The sequence below is a fragment of the Silene latifolia genome, chromosome 3 (genome assembly GCF_048544455.1).
Source record: "Silene latifolia isolate original U9 population chromosome 3, ASM4854445v1, whole genome shotgun sequence".
Classification (NCBI taxonomy): Eukaryota; Viridiplantae; Streptophyta; class Magnoliopsida; order Caryophyllales; family Caryophyllaceae; genus Silene; species Silene latifolia.
The window spans coordinates 153,134,671-153,160,013 of NC_133528.1; the positions used below are offsets into that span (position 1 = coordinate 153,134,671).

The following is a 25,343-nucleotide window of genomic DNA, read 5'->3' on the forward strand; positions in this document are numbered from 1 at the left end:
GTGCCGACGAGTTGTTGGGGAGGCTCTTGCCCCCTGCATGTCTTGCACAGCTTTGCTGTGGAGGGCATGGAAAACAGCCTAACACCTAATCACCTTTCTTTGTTGAGCAGTAAGTGGTTATATTCCGGGCGGGTTGTAGAATGCCCCTGGTTCCTGCAGCTACTGTTTGCAAGTTTCTTCTTCCAGTTATTTCATTTTATCTGTGAGAATTTGATGTTTCAGCATTCTGGTTGCTGCATATCTCCTGGATCCTCAGGCTGTTCGGACTCATTGATGGTTCAACGACATGCACTGCCCCCAGACCATGGATCTCTACCCTGAATGTTATTCTGGAAGCAGAGTCGTCTGATGGATCTGCCAGCTAGCATGATTATCTATTGGATCTGCCGAAATACTGGTCCTGGCTTGGTTGTTGCCCCCAGGGTAATGAGAGTGTCTGGTCCCAGATTCTGGTCCGCAACCGGGGATCTGTCTGGTTTCAGGTGCTTGACTTTCAGGGACTCTTCAAGCTTAGATGATTAGGTCCCCTCCTGGTACCCTGGTCTCTGCAGGTAGCAAAGACTTACTGACATAGTATAATGTATGTTGAGCTTCTTCCTGCTGTCGTACCACTACTGCACTGACTTCCACCTCAGTTACTGGTAGATATAGGAACAGTGGTTCTTCCGAGTCTGGTTTGCCACAAGAGCCTTTCTAGATGTATGGTCAGCACCATAGGTAGCCCTTCCTGGGACCTGAGTCTTCCTCCAGCCGCATAACAGCGATTGCCTTCATTTGTACTTCCTCGAAGGTAGTGCATGGATACTTGGTTAAGTCTTTATATAAGTCTGAGTCCTGGTGGAGCCCTTGGCGGAAGGCTTCTATAGTTGTGGCTGTGTCGCACCGGGGAATTGCCACCTTCTCCCTGTTGAACCTGTTCAGAAAATCTCGGGTAGGCTCCTCGGATCCTTGTACTATCTTATACAGGTCGCTGGTTTGTTTTTCTGGTTTCCGGCTACTAGCGAACTGCTGGTGGAAGGTGTTGACTAAGTCGGCGAAGCAGGCTATGCTCTTATTGGGCAGGCTGACGAACCACTGCAAGGCTGCTCCGGACAACGTGGACCCGAACCCTTTGCACATACAAGCTTCCTTCAGGGACCCTGTTGCGTTTATCACCATCATCTTCTGCTTGTAATGGTTGATGTGATCGAGAGGATCCGTGGTCCCGTCGTAGAGTGTCATGGTTGGTAGTACGCATCCTTTGGGGACACCAACGAGGGCTATGTCATCCACAAAAGGGGAGTCTGCGTAGCTATTGCGTGTTGCCTTCTCCAGGGGTCGTGCTACGCCTGGAATCCTGTACATCAGGTCCCTCAACTCCTGGTATTGCTGTTCCAGCAAGCTACCTGTTCCTGCAAGAGGGTTAGAGACAGGCGGAAAAGAGCCAACAGATGTACCTCCCAACCAGGCTCCTCCTGGGAATTGACTGCCTGGCTGACTTGCCAAAGGTGTTGCGTGGATGATGGTTCCTGGTTGCCACTCTGGTACCTGTTGAGGAGAGGCTCCTCCCACCCAGGTTCCTCCTGAGAAATGTCTGCTTGCTGGATTCACCACGCCGATGCTGGGTCCTGGATTCCATCCTGCCACCTGTTGGATGGGTGTTCCTGCAAAAAGTTGCGAGTTAATCCCCGGCTGACTATTAGACAGAGCACTACCTGGGGTTGGCTGCAAGCTGAATGGTCGATCAAAAGACAGGAATCCTAATCCACTGGGCTCGATGGCTCCTCTGGGTGGTACTCCTTCAAGATCCAGTCTAGTGATCAGCTCTGATGGGATCTGCCTGGGGCCCGCGCTGGTGAGCGAAACTGGGGCCTCGGAAGGTGGAGGCAGCGCGGCTGATGAGATCCTAGCTACTGTTGCAATCTGGTTCCTGAGGTCCTGGTTGTCCCTCCTCAGGCTTTCGATGGCTCGGTGCAGGGTATCCATTCCTTCCAACACCACTCGCATCCGGTCTGGTGATGAGGCTCCTGATTTCTTCAGGACTCCTCCTGATGCAGTCTCCTGATGGATTCCTCCGGATGAAGTCGCCTGGATCTGGGTCCTGCTGGGGCTGCTCTCCCTGCTGGATCTCGTAACACCGGATGCTGCTGACTCCTTGGGCACTTGGGGAGGCTTGAAAGGTGGGGGCATGGCTTTCGGGGATGCGCTGACCGAGGCCATCTGGCTGGCTGCTGACGATGCAGTGAGTGATCCTGCGCTTGCTGGAAGAGATCTTCCTCCAGAAGATTGAGAGGATACCCCCTGGGTGCTGGACGAACTTGCGCTGGCTCCAGACATGATGACGGATTTTAATTTCAACTTTATGAGAAATTGATCACTAGGGCCCCACGGTGGGCGCCAAATTGTTTCGGGTAAAAATTTACCGGTTAGATATTAATCTATGGGGGTCAAAGTGATCGATTGTGACTTTAAACAAGTAAAGAAATCGATGAGCAAAGGTAGAAAATAACGAGAGGAGAAATATGACACGCAAGAATTTTGGTGACGCGGAAAACCCGTTGTGGGAACAACCGCGGGGGGAGTCGGAATCCCGCCAAGTATTTTCACTATGATTTTCAAGATTTTGTAGCAAGTAAGGAAATACAATGGTGTTTCTTTTTAATCATTGGCTAGAGAATGATCTCTCCTCAAACATATGCCCCTCTCTTTTATAGTTATCCTTCTAGGTTTTTCTGATTGCAGCAGGCTCCTCCGGGACAGGCTCCTAGGGTCCACTGAAAAGTAGTGCCATGTTTTATGCCATGTTTTGTGGCTTTATGCCATGCTTTATGGCTTTATTCCATGCTTTATGCCATGCTTTATGCCATGTTTTATGGCTTTATGCCATACTTTATGCCATGTGTCAATCAAGTGTGTTGTAAATCTTCTCCATTTATTGCTAATCTTTATTCCTCTAATACTGCTGCTTCCTCTAGAGTGTCGTTTCCTCAGGCTCCTCCATAGTCGGGCTCCTCCGGAGTCAGGCTCCTCCGGAATCAGGCTCCTCCAGAATCAGGCTCCTCTAGAATCGAGTTACTCTAGAATCAGGCTCCTCTAGAGTCAGGATCCTCCGGAGTGAGGCTCTTCCAGAATCAAGCTCGCTCTTCCAGAATCAGGCTCCTCCATAGTCAGGCTCCTCCAGAGTCAGGATCCTCCGGAATGAAGCTCTTCCAGAGTCAGGCTCATCCAGAACCAGGCTCCTCAACTTCTATGTCTAGTCGCCCAAAAATAGGAAGTATGTGAGTTGACCCTTAAACCATCATATGACTCATATTCGTCCACGACATTAATCCTCCCAAGCCTCGATTGTCCACTCGTTGCTTGCCACGTGTACCGATATAAAAATGTGAATTTTGCCCATAACATTGCCTACTGTTTATTTTCATTGATTTATTGTAATTGTTTCTTATTTGTTATCGTGCCACGAAGTCCAAACAAAATCAGTCCGAGAATAATTAACTCCAAGAATTAGGATCGTCGTTGGATACGGTTTCCTGAAAAACGACTAAGGTACTGGTAATTTGATGTTTCTACATAGTTTTCATTTTTACAGTCGATGTTTTTGCCTCAAATGGGCCGGATTCCTCTTTCGAATTTGTAGCGGGTTAGTACTCTGCCTTCCTTTGTTTGGTTTGCAATTTACATGCCCATTTCATCATGCTAAATTAGTATTCATTAAAAATCTGAAATGAAGTAAGAGTTGGTAAAGGAAAGGGACACCATTTAAACAAAGGAATACGGAAAAAAGAACGAAAGAAGAGAGATAATATGAAATTGATTGATATGATGGCCAAGAAATTAGAAGTTTAATGGATAGATACATCAGCCTACTTCACATACATTCGGCTACTTCACATACATTGTGGTCCGCCTAGACCGTCCCCTATTGACTATCCCATGATCAGCCTAATAAGGTGCCTACTGCAGTACTCATTACTCGAACCACAGGGCAACCATAATGCTAGGTAATGAACTTACGCAATTTAGTGCATCTGATTATCATGATTGTACCTTGGAGCTAATACCTACTAATGAAAGCGATCTCTTTCGTGCCAATTTCATACTTCCAGGAAGGTTGTAGGTTGTTGCTAATACCTGTTTAGTCTTTTGTTTAGTTTCCTAATGCAAGGCAAATGATATATAATATGCGGAATTAGACTGAATAATTTTTTCGTCTCTAATTTTTCAGGCAGAATTGGGACAGGACTGTAATCCCACGTGTGAAAACTAAGATATATTAGCATACCGCTTCAAATACTACAGGTAGCACTTACTTTTCTTTTGGTCTGACTCCTTAATCCTTATAGGGTGTAAACAGAAAACCAAAATAATACAACACCAATGGATTGCTATCAAGTGAATTAAGCCTAAAAAAGATCATATATACTCTCAATTATCAAGTGGTATTGAGTTTCTGGCAGCAGTGCCAGGTTAGTCGTGGGAGCTGATGGTTGATTTAGGGAAGATATGCTATTGTTTGGCCACACTTCAGATTGGAATTACGGCCCGTAGGAACTGATGGAGAGTTGGTTTAGTTTCTAAAGTAGTCATATTAAATCAAGAACGTAAAATGTTATATATTAATAGCCATAGAGATGTAGCATGTAGCTTTAGAAAATGAGTGATTGTGGTAATTTTTATATACAGTGAGTTATTCATTTGGCGAATTATATTTTATGTGTATCATGTTATCCTGATCCCACCGAGTTCATTGTAATTATAGGAACCCTTAAAGCTTGACATTGTGATTAGCTTTCCAGATCATGGGTTTCATCTGCGGTTTGATCCCTGGTCCCAGGTTGATTGTTATTAGTTATATCTTAGATGTATTAAATATATCTGTTTATCTATTTCATGTTCTTATTCGGGCTTAATTTGTTATCAGTGCTGATATTTATTTTTCAGAGTATCACGTACATGTATTTTGCTCAGTTGAACAACTATGTTTGTACGCCTTATTGAAGTTTATGATATCAAAAGGATTCAGATGCGATATGCCACATCTTTGATTGGGTAAGTTCACAGCTGTTTCCATTACTGACATACCGACAATATTTCATCAACTGACATCCTTCTCTACTTTATCTTATGTGTATATTTTGATAGCATTTGGTTTTTGGTGCCACCTGTTTATTGGGCATCGGACATTCAACCAGACAGCGGATACTTTTCAGACCACATCTTATTGTGACTTTGAGATGCTGACTGATACCCTGAGTTTGAACTTGGCTTTGCATGAGCTGTTAGCCTCCAACTGATTTTTCTAATGTTTGTATCAGTTGGGAGAAGAATTATGGTTTTCAACTGGTGCTCAGAATATACCCTTTGGTGGCTCCCCACAAGTCTTCTCTTTCTCACCCTTTTCACTTTCCTCGCCCCGCCTCCACCCTGTTTACGAGTTACTTTTATGTTGTTGCACACTTGCAGTACCTTTTCTTTGGACTATTTAGTCCTTTTCGTAACTAGCTACCTGAATGACACAACAGAAATTTATATGTAACAAGTTCTATTGTTACTGCTGAAAAAAGAACATTCCTCAATTTTAAGATGCCTTACATTACCTGACGCTTATGATGCTATGTCGCACAGGTATACCTTACGGAAATGATTTTGAAAGAAATAGAGTTTGATAGCTTCCAATCCGGCAAGTCCCTAATAGAAATGTATTAAGCTGCCTGATTGCGGGGTTCCACTAAGTGAATGGTGAATTGGGCCAATACAGTAGAATGGAAGATGATTCGTTTCCAAGTAGTATTGGTATTAGACTTATGTCATTATTTCTCACATTTGTATTCTCAATTAATTAGAACTCTCTATCTGTAAGTGGCGCAAAACATGTCATGTTTCGATATTCTACTTTCGAACGTATATTCTTTTAACGTGGTGCTTAAATGCGTTATTTATTTCTAAATAATATGATTGCGTTACCAAGACGTTGCGTCTTTCATCGCTCACAAAGCGCTGGATGCTTCACGGTCTAGAGCAGACGCCAGCCTTGCAACAGATGCAACTATGCAGGAAGGTATATATGATATACTCAGGGCAATTTTTCTGTTAAATCCACTGTTGGATTTAGCACCCTACAGTTTTTTTCCGATTTTTTTATATATTTGTCTACATGATTGTATTGTAGGTAGTTGGACGCATTATCATTTATACATGCTTATCAATAATTAGTTAGAAATTTAAGTATTTAAAAATGCTAACCTTTTATCGTAAAATGAGGACATTGGTCCGTTTGATTTCAGATAGAAACTCTTCGTTTACGTGCTAAATCTAACGCATGGAGTAGTTTTCGAAAAACATAATGGAAATTCACCAAAAAAAAATTTTGGTTTACGAGGAAGGAAATAAGTATTAAATTGTTGTAGTCCCTGTCTTTGTTTCATTTTGATTCGTTTCGTATATAGAGACAATATTTTATCAAGCGTAATGATGGTCCATAGCGGTGAACTTGTAAATTAAAAGTTAGAGTACCTCATTTTCTCACATTATTTTATACTAAGGTGAATGCCTCACACTTAACAATACTTGGGTAGTGAAATAGATAATCATAACCATTATAAAGAAAATTGGGTCAAACAAAAATATATACATTAAACCATTTCGGATGGACGGAAAACAATAGACTAAGAACCGTGTCTCCTATCATACCCATATAAAAACACACTATCAAAGATTTTTGTTCAACCATAGCAAAATCAAACTAAAATTTGCCGTCAAAAATAGACCAACACCATCACGGTTATAAACATAAAAATAAAAAATAAATAAACAAACAACGAAGACTAAAAAAAATAATCCGTGATTTCCACGGGTCTCAAAACTAGTTTTGTTTTAGATTGGTAATTTTATGTTTAAACAACGTGTGCGTGTACTAATTGATGTTTTAAATAAAAATAATTTAGATTAATGTCAATTTTGACCTTATTTACACCATTATTAAGCTAATTTATTATCGGTCATCTATCGGGTTGAGTCTATCAGGTCACAGGTCGGGTCGGGTCGGGTCGGGAAAAATAAGGATGTTATCAGTTATCGGGTCGGGTCGATTCGATTTCGGTTCACCCAATTTTCGGGTTTTATCGGGTCGATTATCAGGCGGGTCGGGTCGAGTCAGCTTTTGCGAGCTCTACTTGTGTCCATCATTGTGTGTATCTATTGTAATTCCTTCCTTAATTGGCATAGAAAAACCCTTATTGTAATTCTTTCCTTAATTGGCACCTTATCATGTGCCTAATATGGGCTCTCGGGCATATAAATAGGGCTCTCGTATATTCACCGAGTGAATTTATTAAGCCACAGACATTCAAAACCCTAAACTTGTTGGCAAAAACCCTAAACTTGTTGGCAATGAAGAATCCCAAGATTACCAAAGAATCGACAGACGATAAAACCAACGATAATCAAAACGTTGATGAAAAATTAATCAACATGAACTTTTCGGCAGATGTTGTAAAACATGTTATTAAACAAAATCTAGACAAAAAAAAGAGCTTGGTTTGTTCTCCGGCGTCGATCGATGCGGTTCTTAGAATCCTCGCAGTTGGAACGGAAAACTCAACGCATGAGCAGTTGCTTAAGCTGCTTGGACACGGTGATGTTAGCGAATTAAATGCAGCCGCTACCAAATTATCTGAAGTTTTAAAAGCGTCGGACGGTATAGATGCGCCGGAAATCTCTTATGTTAATGCGTTGTGGTTGGATCAACAGTTTTCGTTGAAGGATGAGTTTGAAAAGGTTTTGAGGGAAGTTCATAATGTTTATCCTAGGGTTGTCGATTTCTTTAATCAGGTATACTGTTTCCTTAATTTTCCTTGTTAAATAACTGTACAATTTTGATATTCGGATCGAGTAGAACTGTTAAATAACTGTACAATTTTTTGTCGATTTCGTTAATCTCGTTAATTTTCCTTGTTAAATAACTGTACAATGTTGATATTCGGATTGAGTAGAACTGTTAAATAACTGTACAATTTTTTGTCGATTACGTTAATCAGGTATGTTGTTTCGTTAATTTTCCTTGTTAAATAACTATACAATTTTGATATTCGGATCGAGTAGAACTGTTAAATAACTGTACAATTTTTCTGATGATATACGTACTGTTAAATAACTGTATAATTTTTCTGATGATAACACTTTAAAAATAAAGTTTTAGTCATAATATATAATGTTTACTGAGAAATTTGATTTGCTTTGATTAAAGGGTGATCAAGTGGTGAAAGAAGCAAACTCATGGGCCAAACAAAAAACGAAAGGATTGATCAAACAAATTCTTACAAGCAACAGTATCAGTCGCGAGACTGCATTACTGTTGGCTAACGCTTTGTATTTCAAAGGAACTTGGCAACATTCATTTAAATCAATAAACACAAAAGATGACGGCTTTAATCTTCTGGACGGACACAAAGTTCGAGTTCCCTTCATGAACCAATACGGCAATAGCTTTGATTTCGGAACATTCGATAAGTGCAAGGTTATAAGGATGACGTACAAAACTGGGGAATCCACAAAGTGCTTTTCAATGTATGTATTCCTTCCACATGACAAAGATGGATTACCAAATCTGATCGATGAAATCAAGATTGACGAAAATATGTTGACTCAACAATTCAAGCTCAACAATACTAAAGTGAACAAACTCCGAATCCCGAAATTTAATCTTACATCCGATGTTTCTCTTAAGGAAACTATGAAACAGTTGGGATTGATATCACCCTTTGATAACGACTGTCAAGATTTTACAGCAATAGTCGACGATCCAAAAGCAGCACTCTATGTAACGGATATATTTCAGAAGTGTTGTGTCGAGACAAATGAACAAGGCACCGTCGCCACAGCTACTACTACTTGTAAAATTAAAAAAATGAAACGGGCGCCATCTGGCAGACCGCTGCCTCCTCCGATAGAATTTATAGCGGATCACCCATTTATGTTTATGATTAGAGAAGATATTTCGGGTGCTATACTTTTTGTTGGTACAATGCTTCATCCTAAATAGGTTGTACGTGCTTCATAATTCATATGTACTTTGGAGTTTTAATTTTGTTTTATTTTCTGGAATGATTTATTCTTTACCTACCTATTTTATTTTTAAATGTCTCACACAATTGATACAATAGTCATCAACTAATTATTTCTTTCAAGCTGTATTATGTATGTTCTTGATCGTTTATTTCATTAAGTATTTGGTAAAGCCGAGCCTAATAATACGTCCTTAGTTGACCTTGTTTATGCTTTCATAGACAACTTTGGAAATCATGTCGTCTAAGGACGAATCGTTTCTTCAACTACTGTTGAGAGAATTAAGAATGAACCAAGATTTTGCATCTGCTCGATCTGACTCGACAAAACCGATTTGATTTGCCCAACACTGAACGCACCCGTCTCCTAAAAAAGTATACGACTTATTCTCTTATTCAACCCAACCCGACCGTCCCAGACTCCCACGCCCAACTATAACTGACGTAACTTATGCGTAATGGCAACCGACTAGATAAAAACCTGACCTGCAAGAATAAGACTAACTACAATTACAATTACAATATCCACCCGAATAATTATGAGTCTAAAGCTTTATAAAATCCCCTATACATTGGTGCCTCTCCGAACAATATCTTTTCCAAAGACGAGCCTGATGTTCACCTGTAAACATAAAGAATATCAAATCATACAAGCAAGTATTACATACCATGTTAATAATTCCATTGACAGATTCAAAGGACCACCAAAATTTATGTCATAAACTTCTCCCTCATACTACTAATGTAAAACGCAACATTCCAACACTTACTTTTGAAATAAAATAGTAAAATTGAGTCATTTTGAGTCTATTCAACATCCATAATTACAACAACATCATGCATGCATCACATAGACCAGCTACAACCCTACTTGACTATACAGTACTATTCAACATCCATAATTACAACTATCCTAAATACAAGTACGCAGATTCTCATCATGATCGATCACATACGTAAAAAGAGTACTCCCTTTGTACTCCATTCGTGGCATTTTATTTCAAAGTAAAAATAATGATTGGTACGGAATTGCAAATCATAAACTATGTCAATTGTTGTCCTTTTGTTTTGGCACAAAGAGGGTTACTAAATGACAAGTGAAACAAATTGAGTGTGAATGATCAAATTGATCATCGAGTTCATTCTTAAAATAGAAAGGACAACAATGACATCCAAAATGGAAAAGGACGACAAATAAAAGATTAAAATTAAGAAACAAATAAATAAATAAAAAGAGTGATACCCATAGGGAGGTAATTGTAAACAGCAGAGGGCAGATCAAGCTGAAGAGAGACGGTAGAGACAACGGTGATAAGCGGGTCTCCAGAAGAGGAGGAGCGGACAACAGTGAAGATGAGAAATTCAAGATTCTTAGCCAAGCAGAAGGTAGCAGGTTGGGGTAAGGGAATGAGAGCTTCATATTCCCAGTAAAGGAGATTATAATTAAAATCAGGAACGGAAACAGAGAGAGAAACATTTAACCATTTTCCGTGAGTCAAGTCGAAAGCAATAAAATGGTTGTCAGTTTGAGGGTCGTGGATAAGAATGATACCATCAACAACAACAGAAACGGAATCCCAGAAACATGAACGAATAGGAAAGAGGCGGACCCATTTGAGGTCATCGGGATAGTAGGCGTACAGGAAATCAATTTTGTCGAAGTGAACCAGGATACGGTTATTATCATGGTCTACAATAGGACAATACCTAACAAAAAAACTCGGACGACGCGAGTCTGGAAGAGGCAATTCCTTCCCAGGAACAGGAACAGGGGATGATAAGTAACTCACCCACCCAAGGTCTTCTTCTTGTAGTTGTGGGGGAGGCAATTCCTTCCCATGAACAGGGGATGATAAGTAACTCATCCACTCAAGGTCTTCTTCTTCTTGTAGTTGTGGGAGAGGCAATTCCTTCCCAGGAACAGATAAGTAACTCATCCACTCAAGGTCTTCTTTTTCTTGTAGTTGTGGGAGAGGCAATTCCTTCCCAGGAACAGGGGATGATAAGTAACTCATCCACTCGTCGTTTGAGTATGGGTCTTCTTCTTCTTGTTGTAGTTGTGGGAGAGGCAATTCCTTCCAGCAACTGTTGCGAGGGTCGTACACCTCCCCAGGGGGGGATGAGGTCTCTCCAATACGGCCGCCGCAAAATAGATAGATATTGTCCTTGAGAGAAACACATCGAGGGTGGTGAGAAAAGGATTTATAATTGGGAACCTCTTTCCAAGCATACAAAGCACTCCAGGCAGTCATCTTTGTCAAATCCAAAGACCAACCGGCACTGGTGGGAGGCCTGTCTGGTCTAAAACGAGGATACCCATACTTGAGCATATCCAAAGGCGAACGCGCCTTCCGCGGATTAAATGCTCTGTTATTAGCAATAAGGTAGATTAAATCACCTGATGCCATCATCGCACACATTGAATCTTCACGGAGCACCCCGGGACCGGGAAACTTGGATACGCTACCCTTTCCTAAATTCACAACATACAACTCGCTGCGAAATTCCTTTCTTTTCCATACGTGCACTATCATCTCTACCTCCTCCAAATCACCTGATGTCATTCCTTCTTTTTAAGATTTTTTTGTATGCTTGGACACGACAACAACAACTTTACTTAACGATTATTTTTAAGGGAATTAGAAGGCTGTGTGTGTGTCCGTGATTGTTATGCAGAAATAATAAATCTTTGTAGCGATGAGTTCAATGGAATAAATCTCCTAAAAAAGTATAAGAAAATCATTATACCCGAACTCGACTTATTCTCTTATTCAACCCAACCCGACCGTCCCAGACTCCCACAACTATAACTGACGTAACTTATGCGTGATGGCAACCGACTAGATAAAAACCTGACCTGCAAGAATAAGACCAATTACAATTACAATTACAATATCCACCCGAATAATTATGAGTCTAAAGCTTATAAAATAAGAATAAGAATAGGAATATTTAATAATAATATTAATACCTTTTTTTTTTCTAAAAAAATAAGCCTCTTCTAACTTATGTCCAAATGTCCAATGGGCTAATAATTTCCTTTCTCAGCAGACAAACAATTCTTCTCTCTAAAACCCTAATGAGAAAACTATAAACCCAAAAACCCTAAACTTGTATTTACCGAATGAAGAGTCCAAGAATATTCACCGAGTGAATTTATTAAACCACAGACATTCAAAACCTCATACGCAAAAACCCTAAACTTGTTTTTACCGAATGAAGAGTCCAAGAATATTCACCGAGTGAATTTATTAAACCACAGACATTCAAAACCTCATACGCAAAAACCCTAAACTTGTTTTTTTTTTTGGTAAAAAAAAACCCTAAACTTGTTGGCAATGAAGAATCCCAAAATTACCAAAGAATCGACAGACGATAAAACCAACGATAATCAAACCGTTGATGAAAAAGTAATCAACATGAACTTTTCTGTAGATGTTGTGAAACATGTTATTAAAGAAAATCTAGACAAAAACAAGACCTTGGTTTGTTCTCCGGCATTGATCGATGCCGTACTTAGAATCCTCGCTGTTGGAACGGAAAACTCGACGCAAGATCAGTTGCTTAAGCTGTTAGGACACCGTAATGTGGGAGACTTAAACGCGGCTGCTTGCAAATTACGTGGCGTTTTAAAAAAATGGTCTACCAAAGATGCGCCTGAAATCTCTTATGTTAATGCATTGTGGCTTGATCAACAGTTTTCGTTAAAGGATGACTTTGAAAAGGTTTTGAGGGAAGTTCATAATGTTTATCCTAGGGTTGTCGATTTCGTTAATCAGGTATACTCTTTCGTTAATTTTCCTTGTTAATTAACTGTACAATTTTGATATTCGGATTGAGTACAACTGTTAAATAACTGTACAATTTTTCGGATGATATACGTACTGTTAAATAACTGTATAATTTTTCTGAGAGTAAATTAGATTTTACTCCCTTTTGAAATCAAATTTTTTAAAATTACTCTCTTTTAAATTTTTTTGCTAAAATTACTTCCTTAAGTTACATTTTTTGCTAAAATTACTCCAAACACCAATTTAAGTGACTTATTTAGTCTTTTTTTGAATTTATTCCGTTTGTGGCTTAGCCAATCTATACTTTGAAAGGTATAACTAGTTTTTGGTCCCGTGAAAAATCACGGGATTTGCGTCAACATACTTTTAAATAAGAGAATTACTATGGTTTTTCTCTTTTCTACCTTCTCTTCTCACAACTGATTAAAAAATCGTTTCTTTTCCTTCATCCTCTTGTTTTTTAACCTCACATAATATATATTAAATTAATCAATTGTGAGTGGGTAAAGAGAGAAGGTGGGAGGGAGAAGGTTCATATCACCCCTCTTTAATTAAACTGCCATGCTATTGCCGACTTACATAAAACGTTGAAAGTGGTCTTCTAGCCTTGTTAAAGTTATTTTCTGGTTATTTATCTTTTTCTGACCTTTGTTTTTTTCAACCTTCTTATATGAATGAGGATCGAGAGTCATAATGTACAAAAGTCATGGATCATAGATCCCATAATGGTCTATGTTCTCCAATAAATACATACCCATGTAGACTATGAATGGTCTCTGACCTTTCTACATAGCTAATCAAAATTGTATGTAACAATTGACGTATAAGAGACACAATTAAAGTATAAGAGACAGTGATAATCCCGTGTAGATTGTGTTCAAGTTATGAGGAAAAGAAAGCAACCCGTCTAAACTCTAATGTGAGCTTAAGAAAGCAATCCGTCTAAATTCTAAAGTGAGCTTGTAGCCTGAGATACTCTTTTCAAAGCTCATCAAGTATCAGTGCACACTTCATAAGGGACATAAGTCCATAACTCTGCCTCCCAATATATCTCGTAGATTTCCCTGCAGTTGAAGTTGAATTTGCACACTGCATCATTTCAAAAACATACAAACCAAATACGAGAAAAAAGAACATATATCGGATGTATTAACTCAGAATTGTTTTTGAGTATTTGTGTATTTTTCCTGAGCTTATGACCTCAAATTTTATTTGTTTTTGAGCAGATGTATATTTTTCTGAGCTTATTAAAGTTTATAAGTGAGATTTTTATTTATTTATTTTCAGTCAAAACTCAAATTTCACTAAGCTTATATGTAATATTTTTGAGTTTCATTGTCATTTTTTAAGTTTAATGTTCAAGTGATTGAACTAAAAAGCTTTATATAAAACTCATAATTTTTAAAACAAAACTCAAAAACTATAATGCTTAGAAACTATAAACTGGTGGTAGTACATCGGATGTATGATCTACCTAGCTCAAAAACTATAATGCTTAGAAACTATAAACTGAACTTGCTATGCAAAAATGTTGCACTCTTAATGTTTCAAAATTCAGAATCACGAGCTAGGTAAAATTTATATTGTAAGCACCAAAACATATAAATTTGGTTTTTTCATCATATATTAGAATCGTTTGTAGTGACTAACCTTCATTAAAGGCTTATAGCTATTAATATAAAACATAGTAAATATTAATTCTCTTGCTGACTATATTACTATGACATTACATATTCCAGTACAATATTAACACTTGTACTCTCGTACAACATTTTTTTTTTTTTTTGAGAAATTGACATGAAGTGGTTTGATATTCATTAAAGCTTTCTTCATCATAGTCTTCTTCGACTTAAAGGCAATCTTCTCTTCCCATCATTCAGTGCTCAAATATTGGACGACTTTTTTTTTTTTTTTCTTTGTTAGGCCTTCTTTGTGTAAGTTAGCGTCTTTTAAGTTCTCATAGCAATTAAAATTGGTTTCCAGCCTTCGTCGTGTAAGGTAGCCTCTTTTCGGTTTTCATAATAATAAACTAAAAGCTCACTTTTAAACTCCCAAATCCTTAAACCGACAAATTGTTGAAGCCTTGAAGGCAATGAGCAAAGAGATCAGTACATCAAGAAAATGCTATCAATATATAGAATAATCAAATAAAAATTAACTTAAAAGTCTAAATTATAAATCTGATAAGGAGTACTCCCTCCGTCTCGGTCATTTGTTGTCCTTTGGTTTTGGCACAAAGACCAAGGAAAGGGTAGAGGGCCAATTAATAAATGACAAGTGGAATAAATTGAGTGGGAATGATCAAATTACTCATCAAATCCATTCTTAAAATAGAAAGGACAACAAATGACTGAGACACCCCAAAATGGAAAAGGACAACAAATGACCGGAACATAGGGAATACCATTTTACAGAATTGTTTTAAGCTTAATGGTTCATCCATTCATGTAGCAGTACATAAAAGAAGAGGCTGTGTACTCCATTTTATTTTGTCAGTGGACTCGTAAGTCTAGCCTTTTTATAGTATTTTTTGGATTTTTAGATTATGTAGACAAATGTAGGTGAAGTTCAAAAATAGTGGAAATAAGTCACTTACATTATGAGTTTTGATGCAATTTTAGGAAAAAAAAAAATGCAACTTAAAAGAGTAATTTTCGCAAAAATGCAATTTGAGGGAGTAATTAATTTTAAAAAACAATTTTAAAAGAGAGTAATTTTAAAAAAGTTGATTTCAAAAGGGCTAATTTACTCTTTTTCTGATGATACACTTTAAAAATAAAGTTTTAGTCATAGTATATAATGTTTACTGAGAAATTTGATTTGCGTTGATTAAAGGGTGATCAAGTGGTGAAAGAAGCAAACTCATGGGCCAAACAAGAAACGAAAGGATTGATCAAACGAATTCTTAGAAGAAACAGTATCACTCATCGCGAGACTGGATTACTGTTGGCTAACGCTTTGTATTTCAAAGGAACTTGGCAACATTCATTTAAATCAATAAACACAGAAGACGACGGCTTTAATCTTCTGGACGGACACAAAGTTCGAGTTCCCTTTATGAATCAATGGAACAATAGCTTTGATTACGGAGCGTTCGAGAAGTGCAAGGTTATAAGGATGAAGTACATAACTGGGAAATCCACAAAGTGCTACTCAATGTATGTATTCCTTCCACATGACAAGGATGGACTGCCAAATCTCATTGATGAAATCAAGATTCATAAAAATATGTTCAATGAGGAATTTAAGCTTAAGAATACTAAAGTGAACAAACTCCGCATCCCAAAATTTAAATTTAAATCCCATGTTTCCTTGACGGAAACTATGAAACAATTGGGATTGATATCACCATTTGATAAGGAGTGTGAAGATTTTACAGGAATAATAGACGGCCGCACAAAACCACTGTACGTAACAGATATAATTCAGAAGTGTTGTGTCGAGACTAATGAAGTCGGGACCGTGGCCACAGCTATCACTCAGGGGCTTACAAAGGCTATACGTGCGCCACCCACCAGACCACGGCCTCCTCCGATTGAATTTATAGCGGATCACCCGTTTATGTTTATGATTAGAGAAGATAGTTCTGCTATTACACTTTTTGTTGGTACAATTCTTAATCCTAAATAGTTTGTGTTTCATAATTCTTATGGAGTTTATATTTTGTTTTATTTCTCGGAATGATTAAGATTAATACCTGATGGTTGATGCTAGTTAGCTATTTTAATCTCTGATTTGGAGAAATACAACTCTTGTGTTTGGTACTTGTAGTTAATTGGAATTTTTTGCTTGGTTCAAACCTAAACTATTTAACAAATTAGTGCGGATTTCAAACTATTTACCAAAAATAGATTCACGTCTTCTTTTCCGTGTTTTCCTTTGTTTTTTTTTTTTTTTTTTGCAAAATTTGTTGTATCGCGCTACCACTTTTTGATAAATAATGACCATTTTTGGGTAAATAGTGACCACTTTGAAAAAATAGATCAGTTTTTTGCCATAAAAAGTGGTCACCATTTAACCAAAAGTGGTAGCTATTTATCAAAAAATGGCCACTTTTCTACTGGTCGCACGTGCGACGGTCTTACAAGAGAAATATAAATCACAAATGCCTTCATATATGTAACTAATTCTATGGTATATTAATACCATTCCCATTATTCATATATTATATCTCAAATTTCTTTAGTTATACTAGACCTAAAAAGTTAACTGAAATCTAAAAAAATAGCTTATAAGGTAACTAAAAATTCATAGCTGGTAAATTAATTAGCTAATTAATCGAAAGATAGATGATTTTTGATAAAATGAAATAAAAGGACATAATAAGTTTTTCGTAATTAATATTAAAAGACGGTTTACCCTAACCGACAAACTTGACGTGAACCAAATTATAACGTACTCGATATGTGCTTGATCTGGGCAAATAATTAACCCGAGCCAAATAACCCGTTTACTAAGATTAGTACCATGTCCAAACTAGCAGAAGAACGGTTTGAAACGTTCACCGGTTCAACTAACTCCACATCACCAGCTTTTCCCTTCATTCAGGTGAGAGAAAAACAGCGATCGAATCTCATTTCAATTGATTAAGCGACATCGTTTCGAAGCTCTGTTTGAAAATGGCGGCGATTATAGCTCGGAGGTCTCTTCTCTCTCTTCGTTCTCGTCAATTTGTAAGCATCTGCTATTTCTTAATCTTCAAACATTTATCCTTTTCCTTTTTTTGTTTTTTTTTCTCTGTTCATCATCTGTAATTTTGCGATTTTTTGTTGATTATTAATCTTTAGCTGCGTAATCTAATTGAATTGATTTGAATGTGTTTTAGAAGAATCAATTAGCTGAATTATGCTCGTAAAACTTCGATTAATCTAGAAATCAATGTTATTTTGTCAAAAAAAGAGTAATTTAGAGATGAATGAACCTATCTGATTGTTTTGAAAGCGTAATAAAAGTGAAAAAATCGCTTAAAATAACCGTGTCCGACATTTGTAGTCGAGTCGGAGTAACATAGGATTGATGTATCGAAGCACTTGTCCTGTAGATTGTGTGTTGGTGTTCAATGTTGGTCAATTGAATGGTTATAAAAACTACAATACAAGTTACGATTACATGTGACGCGGCGGTGAAGCGATGCTAATTAAAATGACACTCAACATAAGTTACACAACTACTCACTGTTTGTTAAAACGGTATAAAGTGAAGTTTTGGTTAAACATTTGAATAACTCCATTGGTTCACTTGATGTTAAGACTAAAATTGGGTTTCGTGTAGCTTGAAATGTTATGTTACAGATGTTTTTTAGTTTTATTTGATTTGATTGGTTGGAGCGGGGTTAAGTGGAGCTAGTGTAGTGAGCTCGTTACTTTTGCTTCTGATGCTCTTGTGTTTATAGGCTTTGGGTGGACAGGCTTTGGTAGGATCTGGTTTGTACGGGACGAGATCGTTTGCTACTAAACATTCATTTTCCACCGATAAAGGTATGTGTTTTTGGATGCATAGCTGTAGTCGTTTCTTGAATGATGAAACAAATTACTTCTATGTAATCCAACACTAAGTTTGTGTTTGGCAGTGAATTATTGCTAGTTGAATATGTAGTCTTTTTAACGAGAAGGATTCGTGTCTTAGAAGCTAGATCAAGGGTATATTGAATATTTTGGTAATATATCCGAATTCAAATACTGATGTTGGAAGTGTTACAGCTTATTGTTCGTCTGATCAAAACTTTTTGCTATCTTGTCTATAACTCTATATGTGATTGGAATGATAGATGGGTTCACTACCAGTGAGTTTACCACTCATTTTGACTACAAACATACTCCGAGTAGATAATGATCCTTCCAGTTATTATCTGCTAGTTCTTTTAGTTACGACTTACGAGACATGTTCAGTTGGTAATTAGGTGCCTCTAGTAGCTTAATAAGTAAAAGGCCAACAACCTTTCAAATGATAGTATGACAGCTCTTCTTTGCTGCTCTCTGGCTGTTAGCTAAGCAGAATAATGTAATGAGAGGCAAGAATTCGTTGACACTTGTATCTGTGGGGATGTTTTGAGTTGATTATGTGTAATCAGCTTATGTAAGATCATCAATCATTGATCAGGATATGCCAATTTTTGTTTAGAGTGCTTGATTAATAATGGGGGCGGGGATGAGATTCTGGAAGGGAGGTAGTTGTTTGTTTGTTTTTATCATCGGAGTTAGTTTTCATCCTCTTTCCCATATCCCCCTTGTCTTCATAAACTTATCTGTGTGATCTAGGTCGATGTTTATAATAATTTATCGGTCTTAGTAATAATCATTTTTAGGAGAGCACATGGATTAAGGATTGGAGGTCATGGAGGCTATTGCCTGTGCTTAAGGTCTTCGTTATATTGATCGTATCGTGAAAATGATTCGGGTTCATGTGTTGAAAGTGTTATTTCTGTGTGCGTTAGGTGAAAATCATATGTACTGTTTCATCTTTCTCCGCGCCATTTGACTTAGCTTTAGTGGTTGTTTCAAACTAAGTTTCGTCGGTGCTTGTTTACATTGTTTTCTTATGGTTCCCCTATAGAAGTGCCAGCATGTGGTAGTATAATGAAATATGAGGTGTTTTAGTCCTCCATTCATGTCGAATTTGTCCTTGTGTTTGTTACAATGTCAGTAACTGAGTATTTTCCTTGAGGGCTATAGTTAGTTGCTAGTTATATTTATCCGGCTTACCTTGAATGCCAGTAGTTGAATGTTGATTAGACGTTTGGGTGAATATACAATAATTAGATTCAGAAGCTTCACTAAGTCACAAAAGCAGATAATGTTAAAGTGCTTTACTTCATGTGCTTAAGGAAACATATAGACACAGTAATATTGTCAATATCTGTACATTACAGATGATGAAGAAAGAGAACAACTTGCAAAGGAGATCTCAAAGGATTGGAGTTCCGGTAACCACATCATCCTCTATACAACATTTTATCTTGTATTTCTTAGGATTTTGATTATATTTCTTCAGGATAGGTGTTATTTCCATAATGGGTTCTCAACTTCTGACATTTGTATTCGTGATTCAGTTTTTGAGAGAAGCATAAATACTTTATTTCTAACTGAGATGGTTCGAGGATTATCTTTGACACTGAAGTACTTCTTTGAGCCAAAAGTGACTGTAAGTTTCTTCTTCCGCTATCTGCTAAATTCGTCTACCCTTTTCAATAGTAGATGAATAGTTTATACTTATTCAAAAATTAAAGTGAGAACAGGTTTTGAAACACTTTGATTTTGCAGATCAATTACCCGTTTGAAAAAGGTCCTTTGAGCCCTCGTTTCCGTGGAGAACATGCTCTCCGCCGTTATCCAACTGGAGAAGAGCGGTGCATTGCCTGTAAACTCTGTGAAGCTGTAAGAACCCCAACTGCTTTCTCGTTTGAATCTTTGAGGTTTGTATAACAACATCATCATTAACCCAAGGTCTTACGGGCTCTTGCAAATAGTGTGGTAGGGGGGAGGTTGCATGTTCCTTCCCCCGTGTTGCTAAGAGACCATTATGGATGACTCAAATGAAACTTGCATACTGCATCTACTGATTGTTGCTTCACAATAAAATGAAAAGCAACCTGTTTTGTTTTTTCGTTAGAACAGAGAGTGCTTTATCAATTATCTTTTGTTATATGTTCTTGTACAAGTATGTGAAAAATACATCTTCATAGATGGTGTGACAGTCGAGTACGGTGGTGGTTCTAAAAAGTGTAGGTTATCAGTTAGCTGTTTGAACTTTGATCAAAGAAGGTGGGTAAAAAGTTAAACAAAGGCAGGTTAATATTGCTTCGAAAGCATGTCGCTTGTTATCTTATATCTTGTGTTTTTAGGGGGCATTTGGTTAGGGGTTTTCTGGAAAAGGAAAGGGAATCAAAGTTAATGATTCCCTTTGTTAGTGTTTGTTTGAGACAAACAAAGGGAATGAAATTCCCTCCTTTCCTCCAACTGCCTCTAATTCCTTACCTCTCACCCACCTAAGGAATGAGATTCCATTACCCCTCTAATCCACCTTACCACCATAACTCATTGACACTGCCCACTACCAGTTTCCGACCACCAGTCCACCACCACTCCATCTCCAACCACCACCAGGCACCACCACCACGACTGTCTACTCATCGCCGACCACCAGCTCCCGTCGTCCCCCCGACCTCCTGGAATGGTCACTGCCACCAGCACCTGCGTCGACGTTACCGTTAGTCCACCATTAGAAAAAAATCAAAAACTTAAAAAATGCATTCAAATCCCTCGTAATTATGCTAATTCAATACAAATGATAGGAGACCATTAAGAAACACATGGAGATCCAATCATGTGATATTGACTCCATAAGCCCAACTGCACAAGCACACCTGAGTTAGTCGTTACCATTTTTTTCTTAACAATTACTTATAAGTATGTGCCCCTTAAATCAGTAAACTTCACATGCACATACTGATTTTGCTTCACAAGTATGTACAAATTTCCTGTAAAATAGGTGATGAGTATCTGAATTACCAAATAACGAACCGGAAATTCTAAATAATGGGGTTTATCGGGATTGAGGATTCAAAATAGGGTGGTGTTTATGGGTGTGCGGTCGGTAGGGTGCCGGCAACAAGCTAAAGTCGATGGGGGCAGCCGCTGTGAGTGGGAGTGGGAGGTGGTCATGGTGTTTGGATGGGTGGTTGGTGATGGGACTAATGGGTGGCAGTTTGGGACACAAACAATTTGGGTTATTCCTTCGTTTTTAATAAAGTAACCAAACAACAATGTAATTTTGGGGTAATTCCATTCCTTTCCCCCTCTTTCCCTTTCCTTCACTCATTCCCTTTCTCTTTTATGAACCAAACACCTCCGTAGGTGCTGTTTGGCCTTGCTTATGGAAAATGACTTTTCCTTTTTAAAATGAGTTTATTCACAAGTTACTTTTCGGAAAAGTTTGTTGTTTGACCATACTTTTGTAAAAGCGGTTTCTCATAAAATTTATATGTTTGGCCCAGGGTTGCCGAATACGTAATACGCTCGATACGAATTCGTAATACGAATTCGCGATTCGCTCTATTGAGCGTATCCGATACGTTAAGCGTATTAAAATAATATAATTCGCTAATTCGTTCGCTTAATGTACAAAACAAATAAAATAAAAAATATTTTTAGCAAAATCCTTAAATGTTCAGTGTTCCAACTTCCAATCACACTAATAAAATATCAATAAAACAAAAAAATCTTTACAGTTCCCAATAAAGACTTCACTAAAACTTAGGAGAGACGGTCTCTCACTAAGTTATTGAGAGACCAATCTTTCGTACCCTTTTATTTGTATTTCGTACCCCTTTTGTTTTTTATCGTAATATAGTAATTTCGTACCTATTTACATAATAAATGTACCCATTTTATCATTAATCATGATTTGTACCTAATTTATTACCTTTAGTACCACTTTTTCTTCAAATTGTACAATGGTCTCTCAATAAACCTTATTAAAAGACCGTCTCTCAGAAGACCTACTGGAAAGACTTTTCTACCCAAATTACCAATTCCCATAAATTTCTTCATCAGTTCATCTCCTTCCCAATACCCATAAACTTCTTTATCAGTTCATCTCCTTCCTTCATCCGTTCATCTCCTTCCCAATACCCATAAACTTCTTCATCAGTTGAAACTTGAAACAGCCTTGAGCCTTCATCTTCTTCCTTGATCCTCCATGCTCGTCATTCATCAATGGTGACCAAACAACTTCATCTTCTTCCTTGATCCTCCATCCTCGTCCTTCATCTCAATTTTCCTTTGAATCATTTCCATTTTCCACCATATAAAAAATGTAAGTATCTTTCATTATTTAACTTTTTTTTTCCCAGTTTTTCTTGTTTTCGCACAGTATTCCAGTTCGCTCTATCTAAGCGAATTCTTACCGTATTAGGGCGAACTGATACGCTAACGAATCACGAATTGATACGATCGTATCGATTCGCGATTCGCTAGGGTCTGGAGCGAATTCGGCAACCCTGGTACTTTGGCCTAACTACTTTAATACAACTTTTGTTTGCTTATTTGGTTCTTTATATAAAAAGTAGAAGTAGAAGTAGTAAATATCTACTTCTCCTTTTAGGGGTGAATAATGAGTTTTTGACTTCTCAAAAGCACTTTTAAAACTCTCTAATTTACCATGTTTGGCCAAGCTACTACTTTTTCCATTATAAACACACTTTTTAAGCTTGGCCAAACATCACCTTAGTATGATTGCTTGTTGATTTCCACTTTTCCCCTCTTTTTCTGCTGCAAAGGTTAAGCTCAAACTTATCCTAGAACTTGTAATGTTTCATCTTCTTGGAACATAAACTGCAAAAAGTTTATCTTAACTCAATCTAAGTAGCTCTACCTTCTTTTTATCTGCTGCCATTTTGTTGATGTATTATGTTTTAGTGGGAATGCCTGCACACGCATGTTCCATATTTTGAATTCATCATAAAAGAGCATAGATAATGAAGATCTGAAATCTTGGTGACTACTGACTTTTTCTCTCCATACTCCTATATAATGATCACAAGATCCTAGTGCAATCCGAAGCTGCATCAACTCTTTGTGAAATCGGAGCAATCTTATCTATTAAAGTAATATGTTGAAATATTGTTCCTGAGTCAGATAAAAATCAGCGTGCAAAAGCTGAATGATGAGATTGGTTTTGATTTTTCTTCAGCTCTTATTAGGTGGAGAATTCTTTTAGAAACTCACCAACACTAGTATAAAATCCACGATGATTTCTTTGACAACAAAAATTTAATAAGTATGCCACTGGTACACAATACGGACTACTAGTTGTTCAACCTATTGTGTTTTTTTAGCTCTTTGGTATTCATGTTCCCGGAACTGCTTGATCCACACCTTATACCTGATTACCCATCGACTACTTTCTCCCAGAACTGCTGGATTCTAACTGGTTGGCTGAAAATCTCTAGTTCCATTTTCTCAGTTTTTTAGTGTCGTTTGAGAAATTGATATGCTTCTTGCCAGTGAAACTTTTGAAAAACCGGTCCTCTTATGTCTGACCTCTTTTTCTTGCGTTTATTCATGATGTTGTTCATGTTAAAAGGATACATTGTACAATTGGTCCATTGGAGTCATTATTAAATGATGGTTATGGCGTAATCAAATCTAAATATCTCATCTAAAACTCAGGTGTGCCCAGCACAGGCAATAACTATTGAGGCAGAGGCAAGGGAAGATGGCAGTCGGAGGACCACTAGGTATTCATCAATATTTGCTTACTCTTCAGCTTGATGTTTTTACTATTTTACTTGACCATAGTGGCTGAACCAGACAAATGATTCTAGTGTCAAATTGAAAATATTAAAGCTATTATCATGCCAAAATAGAATGTTCAACTTTATTGCACAACGCACAGTTTTTTTTTTCCCAAGCATCATTTCACCAGAGAGATTTTCCGTTTCATGGTTTAAAGGTATGATATCGACATGACAAAGTGTATCTACTGTGGATTCTGCCAAGAGGCGTGTCCCGTTGATGCTATCGTGGAAGGACCAAACTTTGAATTTGCTACTGAAACTCATGAGGTTAGTTCTTCTTTTGCGATGTGTTGAGATTCAGTTAACATACCAGTATACCACCAAGAGGTAAAATGTACTCGTTCTTGCCCATGATGATCAACCCCTCGTATATTTTTCACTCCCTCTATAAGTTTAAGCTATTTTTATTAACCATTATTGTTTAAATGGTCACAGGAACTTCTGTATGACAAAGAGAAGCTGCTTGAGAATGGTGACAGGTGGGAAACCGAGATTGCCGAGAATCTGAGATCTGAAAGCTTGTACCGGTGATCAATTACTTAATTGAGGCAGATAATATTTTCCTTTTTTTCCGTTCACGGCTCTATTGCGTTCAATAAAGCTTCACTGTTCATGGATCTTCGGGGATCTTGTGATTGTTGCTTGTTTTTTTCTAAACTGTTGCTACATTGCCGTGATGCTCGTTTTGATATGTTGTTAGCTTTCTATCGAGTTTATGTGCCTCCGTATGTTCTATGAAGTGGCATATGTAGTTGATTGTGAGATAAGCCTCTTACAGTTGCTTACCTGTAATATACTCCATACTTTTAAAAGATAGTTGAAGGACCAAAACGGTTTTCCTCATTTCGAAAAAGATGAAGTTTGTAAGTATGTTGAACGTCAATTTGACGTAAAACAAATCGATTTAAAAAAAAAAAAATCAAAAAGACGAATTACTTACTAGTTGTGACAATGTAACTAATCGACATTTACAAATCGATTGGGGCAATATCTAGGTCTGGACGTGAAAACTTCTTATCAAAAAGACGAATTACTTACTAGTCGTTTCTATGATAAAAACCGTTTCTATTAAACTTTCACGATTAATTACAGGTCGTAGGAGACTAAAGAGAAGTTAAGTGAATTACCCCCTCCATTCAACTCCGCTTTACATGTTTGCTTTATCACGTTTGGCAACGCGACTTTTACGCGATAAATATCTTTAACTACGTA

General features: G+C 37.7%; 3 protein-coding genes across 3 annotated transcripts; all 3 read left to right on the plus strand.

Moving 5' to 3' along the window:
- Nucleotides 1–7,327: 7,327 nt before the first annotated feature.
- On the plus strand, nucleotides 7,328–9,094 carry LOC141646497 (serpin-Z1C-like). Its single transcript, XM_074454371.1, has 2 exons — nucleotides 7,328–7,812; nucleotides 8,228–9,094. The coding sequence occupies exons 1-2, from the start codon at nucleotides 7,372–7,374 to the stop codon at nucleotides 9,020–9,022; spliced, it is 1,236 nt and encodes a 411-aa protein (XP_074310472.1). The 5' UTR covers nucleotides 7,328–7,371; the 3' UTR covers nucleotides 9,023–9,094.
- Nucleotides 9,095–12,286: 3,192 nt separating this feature from the next.
- On the plus strand, nucleotides 12,287–16,584 carry LOC141646498 (serpin-ZX-like). The gene is made up of 2 exons (XM_074454372.1): nucleotides 12,287–12,823; nucleotides 15,671–16,584. The coding sequence occupies exons 1-2, from the start codon at nucleotides 12,383–12,385 to the stop codon at nucleotides 16,463–16,465; spliced, it is 1,236 nt and encodes a 411-aa protein (XP_074310473.1). The 5' UTR covers nucleotides 12,287–12,382; the 3' UTR covers nucleotides 16,466–16,584.
- A 733-nt stretch (nucleotides 16,585–17,317) lies between these two features.
- LOC141648562 (NADH dehydrogenase [ubiquinone] iron-sulfur protein 8, mitochondrial) lies at nucleotides 17,318–24,984 on the plus strand. The gene is made up of 8 exons (XM_074457292.1): nucleotides 17,318–17,508; nucleotides 18,228–18,312; nucleotides 19,704–19,757; nucleotides 19,884–19,975; nucleotides 20,095–20,208; nucleotides 24,004–24,071; nucleotides 24,287–24,398; nucleotides 24,567–24,984. Exons 1-8 carry the CDS (start codon nucleotides 17,455–17,457, stop codon nucleotides 24,660–24,662), a joined length of 675 nt encoding a protein of 224 aa, XP_074313393.1. The 5' UTR covers nucleotides 17,318–17,454; the 3' UTR covers nucleotides 24,663–24,984.
- The last annotated feature ends 359 nt before the right edge of the window (nucleotides 24,985–25,343 follow it).